At 32.0% G+C, this 8,235-nt stretch overlaps 1 protein-coding gene across 1 annotated transcript; it reads right to left on the bottom strand.

Annotated features, from left to right (window-relative positions):
* Positions 1-5,438: 5,438 nt before the first annotated feature.
* LOC127126158 (protein FANTASTIC FOUR 2) lies at positions 5,439-6,640 on the bottom strand. Its single transcript, XM_051055036.1, has one exon. It carries the CDS (start codon positions 6,451-6,453, stop codon positions 5,581-5,583), a length of 873 nt encoding a protein of 290 aa, XP_050910993.1. The 5' UTR covers positions 6,454-6,640; the 3' UTR covers positions 5,439-5,580.
* Between the last annotated feature and the right edge of the window lie 1,595 nt (positions 6,641-8,235).

Raw genomic sequence — 8,235 nt, 5'->3', positions numbered from 1 at the left:
TTTCTAATTAATTCATTTCCCTCTTAAATAAATAAAATATCCAAAAAAATTATAATCAACCACAATTTTAATTTCAAACAATTTCAAAAAAAAATCACTTCAGCAATCTTTTCATATAAAAAATAAGTCATTTCATTTATTCGTTTCGCAACGCAAATTGAAACATTTGATCCAACATCAAGCTTTTTTCTCAAATAAATTCAAAATGACTACTTAAGTACTTTGACCATTTTCAACAGTAATGGATTAAAAAGGACTACTTGGATGTAATGTTCAATCATACTCCTGAGTATTATACCCAAGTCGTAAGAGCTTGCAAGTTCAAATACTTATCTTTCTCCAAAAATTCAAATGCGTATTTTCTTTTGCAATAAAATAGATTTAAAAGGACTACTCGAGTATAATGTCCAATCATAGTCTCGAATATTTGGACCCAAGTCGTAATATCTTGCAAGTTTAAGTATTTGTCTTCCGCTTAAAACACTTGTAAATATTCCAAAAAAAATCATATTAAAATGGATTAAAAAGGACTACTTGGGTGTAATATCCAATCATAGTCATGGATATTAGACCCAAGTCGTAATAGCTTGCAAGTCCAAATACTTGTCTTCCACCCAAAAACAGTCCAACCCATTCAAACTTTTGTCTTTTGGCATAACTTCAAACTCTTTTTTAAACGAAAGATATTTTGTTTCGAGACGATGTAAAATAACGCTTCGCCCACTTATATGTGTGAGTGTGCTAAGCGACGTTTTCTCGCGAATTTTGATTTGTTAATCCATTCCGCCATGATGAAAAACGCCTTCTCCTCCATTGTTTTGGGTAAGAAATGTTTTCCGTTCGATTGCGACAAAATAGTTTTCCCTAAAATCGACCAACAAGTAAATATGTGTTTGGGGAGTTTTTCACTAGGGAGTATTGAACATTGTGAGATTTCTTCTTTTAGAGCAACATCTTTGTGAGAGACACATCACATATTCACCCAAAACGTGATAGGTGGGTGGATTCTCTCACTTATAAATGTCAAAGTCTCCACATTTCCAACAAATGTCGGACTATTAACCACACTACTACACTTGTTACATTCTCAACACTCCTTCTCAAGTGTGAGTCCATAATGCTCCCCCTCAAGTGGAAGCTCTTCTTACTTCCACAAACTCTTGTACGGCGCATAACGTTTCTTACTCACCGCCCTTGTGGCGCCGTTGACACTTTTTCAACAGAATGTTTCTTACTCACCATCCTTGTGGCACCGTTGACTTTTGATACAAGTAAGTCGGTCCCTTTCTCGAACCAAAGGCTTTGATACCATGTGTTGGGGGAGTTTTTCACTAGGGAGCATTCAACATTATTGGGCTTCTTCTTTTAAAGCAACACCTTTGTGAGAGACATACCACATATTCACCTAAAACCTTAAGGTGATAGGTGGGTGGATTCTCTCACTTATAAATGCTCAAGTTTTCACATTTCTAACCAATGTGGGACTATTACCCACACTTGTAACATTCTCAACATTTTCTACCCAGAACTATGTAGCATTGAGTTCTCCATCGCACCTGGAGATACATAGGAGCGAGATTCAACCTCTTGTCAGACACCTTAGTAAAAAACCTTTTTGTGACCCCTTTCTTTTTCTCTTTGAATTTTTAATAACTCGAGAAAACAAACATTCTAATGCTAACACTTATGCGCAAAACTAACTAAATGGTTCTCGTTGAGTACAACGGGTATGGGGGGTGCTAATATCTTCCCCTCGCAAAGTTGACTCCCGAACTCGATTTGGTTGCGACGACTATATCTTTGTCATCTTTGAAGGGTTTTATTGTTATTTTCCCTATCCATTTTTGAAAAAAAATAAAGTTCGATGGCGACTTTGTTTATCAACTCGAGCTTGCGATGCGCTCGTTATCGTATTTTTCACGCTGCGATAGTAACAAAACACTAAAGAATGTAAAATTTCTTAACATGTATTTTTTTCAACCAACGCAAAAATATACCTAAATTCCTAGTGTTGTAACGTGATGATAGAGACCAAAACACCACATCGAGGTTTTGATAAATAAAAATAAAATCAAAACCAAATCACAACTTTAATTTTAAAATTAGTTGAATATGACGCTTAGATAATGCCAATGGGGTATGACCAACATAATTGAGCGAGTAGAATATTGTTGTAATTTGAACTGAATATGACGCTATGAAAATGATATTTTTATGTGAGAATATGATATTGAATATAAACCATTAAATTTAAATAAATGAGTGAGAGGAGAGAGAATTTTGATAGTCAAAAGTATAATGTTTTAATTTAACTCACTATTTTAATATTGGAGTAGAGATAAAATTGATTGGGAATAAAAATTACACATAATCTCATCCATTTATTTTAAGTCTAATGATTCAGATTCATTCTTATATTCTCATATAAAATTATCGTTCTCATATATATATATATATATATATATATATATATATATATATATATATATATATATATATATATATATATATATATATATATATATATATATATATATATATATATATATATATATATATATATATATATATATATATATAATATAGCTAAATTTCATAGACAAATGTCATGTTTATTGTCTTACAATTTATTTTCTATTTTCTTTTTTGTACTTATTGTTGTACCAATAAAATGATTTTAAATTTTCTTCTTTCATTCCTTTAGGAAAGTATGTCTAATATCGGCTTGGCTTCAACTTTAAATGGAAGTTTCAAGAGAAGATTCTCAAGTTTATTCCAAGTCATGATGACCATAGAACATAACGTATCCTGCTCAAACGCAAATGATGTAATTAAGATTGTGCAAACATGAAAAATCTTGACATCACAATCACAAACATGCTCTTGATTTGTCGCAGCAACATCAAAATCACTAATATTGTGATCTCAATTACGATTATAATCATCTCTGTTAAAAACCGATCATTCATATCAACTTCACTTAACTTAATTAAAGATACAAAAACTCTATGTGGTCGACAAATGGCAAGACAAGACTTAAAAAAGAATAAGTACAATGAAGCATAATATGTTTACATTTTCCTATTCTTTTGGTTGAAGTCATAGGTGGTCGAATATGAAACTTGAGAGGCAGCATTTTTCAACTATACACCAAACTCTATCACCTAAAACGAATCCATAAAATGAAGATAGGAAAAAAAATAAACTTTCCCCTTTAAATGATCTTTTTATAGATATTAGCATTATTAGTACCTCCATGTGACAAAAAAATAAACAAATTAGGGGACATGCGGATTGCCCTAAAGATTTTTCTTACTGTGAGATGATATGGTGAGAGAATCTGTGCTTAAAGGACATAAAAACAAGGTTCTTAAAGGTAGCACATGATGTTAGGGACCAAATGATGCATGTGATGGTGTTGAAAGTTTCATTTCACTACTAGTGTCATCCAAACCATCAACACAAAAATAAGTTAATGTATGGATGCCCAAACTCCACGATTAGCAATTGTCTTCCCCTCTTCAAGAATTTTTCCACACCCAACTTCATCTCTAAACACCTTATAATAATGTCACATCAACACAACTAGGATATCTACTCACTTTCATGATATAATAATATCTTGCATAAGAATATTTTTCTAATCCATATTGATTTGGTCCTTTGCCTCCCCTAAGACCTAAGGGTATCATAATCTTAAATCACTTGAATCGGCTACGAGCCATTTTAAATAAGTCTCAACTGACTCGAGTATTTGCGGATCGTCAATTCAAAATTTAGTCGCACTTAAAACTATTTGTTCTCACCTCCTTTTTCTATAGTAGTCAGATTTTAACCTCAAATCTTAAAGTCTCGATTAACCTAAACGATATAACTATGTGTTTTGTGCGAATCGATTTTTAGTCGTTTCACTTTCAAATTTGTTACTGCATGTGTTGCGCTCATTGAATAATGTGAGAATCCTTTAATAAAGAAAAGATAGTAGGGTCAAATGTTAAAATTTACAATGTGTTGATAACATGATGATGGACTGACCAGAGAGAAGTGGCAAATGGTATCACATGGGTGAGATACACTATGCATGATGAAGTCAGTCATGTTATACAGTTTAGGGGTCCCTCCAATTCCATGCCTCCTTTTTGATAGTTACCAAGCATTGGTACTAAAAACCGTACAACACAACTTGTTTTAGGTTTTCTATTGAGGGAGAGAGTATACGTGCAACCATTTCTTTTCAATTCCCTTCATTGATTTATTACTACATTAAGAAGCCATGCACTTTTTACCTCATCCCTCACTCACTCTTAACCCTCAACTCAACACTTCCCATGAGCTTGCAAGATTCCATGCCCACCCATGTTGCTCTAACTGACATGCATTACATGCTTGTAGGGAATAGATCATCCTATCTCATCTCAATAATGATTGATAATTTCTTAATGTATACAAACAATGAGTGATATTATCAATGTCAGGGCCGGCCTTTCACAGGCGCAACAGGCCCTATGGAACTGGGCCCCAAAATTTTGGGGGCCTATTTTTTTTTTTTTAAATCTAATTAATATGAAAAAATTTAAAATATATATTATTTAAAAAGATATTATTAGTTTAAACAATACTTTGAATTTTTAGTGTATTTTTTTATTATTAAATTATATATATATTTTAGATTTAGGCCTATTTATTAAATTAAAACAGGGCCTCCAGATTGATTGGGCCGGCCCTGATCAATGTATAGTGTAGGTATTGGTTGTAATTGAGAGTTAGAGATTCACGTGAGCCTAATAGTATATAAGATTGAAAGGGTATTTTACCTTAAGTATTGCCAACATAGCAAAATTGAAAATCCTATCATTAGAATGAAATGGGACGTATTGATTTTGACATGGGAAAAGAAAAAGAAAAAAAAAATCAGACAATGACCTTAACAAAATATGATAATCAACATATATAGTTTAATTAAGGTTTTGGGTCCACCTTTGTGTTGGTATAGTGTACCCCATTACTAGCTTTTTCTCCTTCCTTTTTCCTTGTACATTTTTTTAAAAAGTTTGTTCTATGGATTAGAATTAGTTGTACTCCTTTACTTCACATGTTCATTTTACACCTTTTTTCTAAAAATAATCATGAAAAAATATTGGCAAACAACTAATCACTTTTATCAATTGCCTAAGACCATATTAGCTAACATGAAAGATATTTATATCTTCTCATTTAGCTATTTTTTGTCTTAATTATTTTTGAGTCTTTAACTAAACGAAACTCTGATAATATAAAATTCACCGAAGAAATAAATAAAGTTTTATCGATGATTGTTCTACAGTTAAAAGACACAAAATACGACAAATAGAAAGAACAAAAATCAAAATAAAGAAAGAGAGAGAGAAAGACTAGCACCATGAAGAAGTGGACATAGATAGAAGGACAATGTTCAAATATAACTAAAAACTATAATAACTAACTTCTATTAGGACAATGAGAAATAAGCACCAATCATAAGTGGTGAAATCCTAAAAGGAAAATGAAGCAAGATAGAGAGAGAGAGATGGATAATAATAGTAAAATACAAACAAAATATATTCAAAGACATAGAGAAATAGGAGTTGAAATCTCAAAGTAGCCATCACCAAAAAAATCTCTATTCCCACTTTCTTTGCATCTTCTTGGTCTTCCAAACTTTGTCACACCCATTTCATCTTCAACCTTCTCAACACACTCTTCTTCTTCACACACTTGATGCTCCTTTTCACTTTCACCCTCTTTCTCTTCTTGATCTTCAACTTCCTCTTCTTCTTCATAATCTTCATCATCCCCATCATAATCATAAACAGTCTCAACTAGACTCAACCTAAGCCTACCATCACAACGTTCTGCATGAAAATAAGGAGTAACAGAAGGAGAAGCAATAGCTTCTAATATCAACCTACCACCTTCGCGGTGAGGCCTAACATGAACACCACCAAAATCAGTTATTGAAGTGAGTGGTGGTGGAAAATTACTAGCTCTATTAACTCTTCTAGACACACAGTTATTCATGCTGTTGCTGTTGTTGTTGATGTTGGTAACATCGTTTCTTGCGTCATAAGAAAGCAATGAAAGATCATCACTACTTTCACCAGCATTGCTACCGGTTTCGCTACCGAGGCTTTCGGTGCACATTTCTAAGCTTTTTTCACTTAGCATTGAGGCTGAACGTTTCACAGTAGGATGAACATAGACTTTGTTGTTTCCATTTTCAGTTTTGGTGAGATTTTGAAGGAAACTCCAGCTAGAGTTTGTGTCATTTTTGTCACATTCATTGTGGATGATGTTGATAGGTTTCTCTTGGTCTACAGGAGATGAAGGTGGTGAAATGTTTGATCCTGGTGGAGCCAATTTGAGAGTTAGTACACGTGGCTCCATCACACCTTGTTCAAGACAAGATTGAAACCCTTGACACAAGGAAGAAGACATTTTGTCTTATCCAAAAGGAAAAATGTTTGAAAAAACAGAGGAAAAACAGGGGAAGTGAAAACAGAGTATTTTGTTTTCTAGGTTTGGTTATTGGTTTGTTAGGTGTTTGAGATGAGGTTGAAGATTAGGTTTGTAAGGTTAAGAGGGAAGAGAGGAATGGAATGGAATGGAGATGAATGAGGAGTGAAATGGGTGGGTCTAATATATAGTTGGGGAAATGGTGTGAAGCTACAAACCTTTGTAACTTTATTGTGGCTAGTGGGGAGAGGGTCCCTATTCCCTAACAATAGGAAGTGGTGGTAAAAAATAGCATAACTTTTTTCTTATTTTCTCTATGTTTGGTACCATTTCAAACTTTCATTTTAATTTATATTAATTTTAGTTTCTTTATAGGTTACTCCAAATCATTTTCACCTCTTTCTTAGAAAATTTGAACAAGTTTTTAAAGATATAAAATTAAGTTTTTATCACTAGAAACACGCCTCAAGATCGGGCGCAAAGTGTGGAAGACAAACTATAATACATGACCTTCAATTTAACTACAGTTATTTTGGTTAAACGAGACTTCAAAAATTTTAAAATGCTTCTGATATCGTCTTAAATTTTCAGAAATTATATGAAGGTTAATCACAATTTAAATTTGAGAAATTAAATAAAAATTCTTTTTAATTGACAAATTTTTTATGAAGCATTTTTAGCTAAGATTTAAGCGTATTAAATTATAGTCTTTGTATAATAGTCTCTCTAGCATGTTCTATCCTGAATATATTAATATTTTTATTAAAATAATTATATTAATAGCTTTTTATAATTCCAGTATGGTACAAGTCAAATACTAAAAAGCTTGGGTTGTTATTAATTTATTTGATTTATGAATGTATAAAAAATATTATTAGTAGAAAAGTTGAATTGGACATCTAATTCTCAGGTGGTAATGTCAGAGTAATAGAATTTGAGGGATTCGTACCTATGCTCTGTTAAAGTTGATTGCAGCATCAGCATGGTTGGTTTAATTCACGCGGATTGGTTAATTCAATTATTCTAAATAATCAATGTTTCCAATTGTTAATCATTCAATGATGATGAAAGCATTTTTAATTTTTAAATATCAAATATCAAATATGCTATTTGCATGAACTTTTTTGGTTAGTTTTTTTGTTAACTATTATTTGAGTTTCCTAAGTTAATATAGTTGGCAATAAAATATGTTAGAAAAATAGATCAAACTAAATAATTTTCACATCAATGTTGTCAATTAATGGCATTTTTGCAGAAAGAATATACTTATTTTTATTTTTCAAACTAAATACAAGTGTTATATTTTAGGATTATGATTTTTTTTTTTAAGTTAATGCTAACATGTGTCTTAAAGACACAAGTTAACTGATAGTGTAATTGTAAAATTATTTTTTGAAATGGGCATATTATTCAATAGTGTTGAAATACTTCTCTTAACTTTGGGATCTAAGTCAGTTCAATATTTTTTTATTAGATAAATGCAAATTTTGAGGAGTTTGTCTAAGAATCTTAGGAGTCTATTTAGAAGGTTAATTGGATGATAGTTTTTCTTAGGTATAAGTTAAAAGCTCGGAAAGTTTCTCTTATAGTTTGGAATAGATAGGTCTTTGATAACATGGATCTCAAAATTAACACGTGTGTGGAGAAGCTTGAATCTTGGGATTTTAAGGCTGGTGATCTGTCTCTACCTCAGTTGAAGGAAAATATGTTAGTAACTCGAGAGATTATGGAGCTCTTTAGGTGTTGTGAGTCTCTATTGCTTCA

This window comes from Lathyrus oleraceus, chromosome 3, assembly GCF_024323335.1.
Source record: "Lathyrus oleraceus cultivar Zhongwan6 chromosome 3, CAAS_Psat_ZW6_1.0, whole genome shotgun sequence".
Classification (NCBI taxonomy): Eukaryota; Viridiplantae; Streptophyta; class Magnoliopsida; order Fabales; family Fabaceae; genus Lathyrus; species Lathyrus oleraceus.
This window is presented reverse-complemented; position numbering and strand designations above follow the sequence as displayed.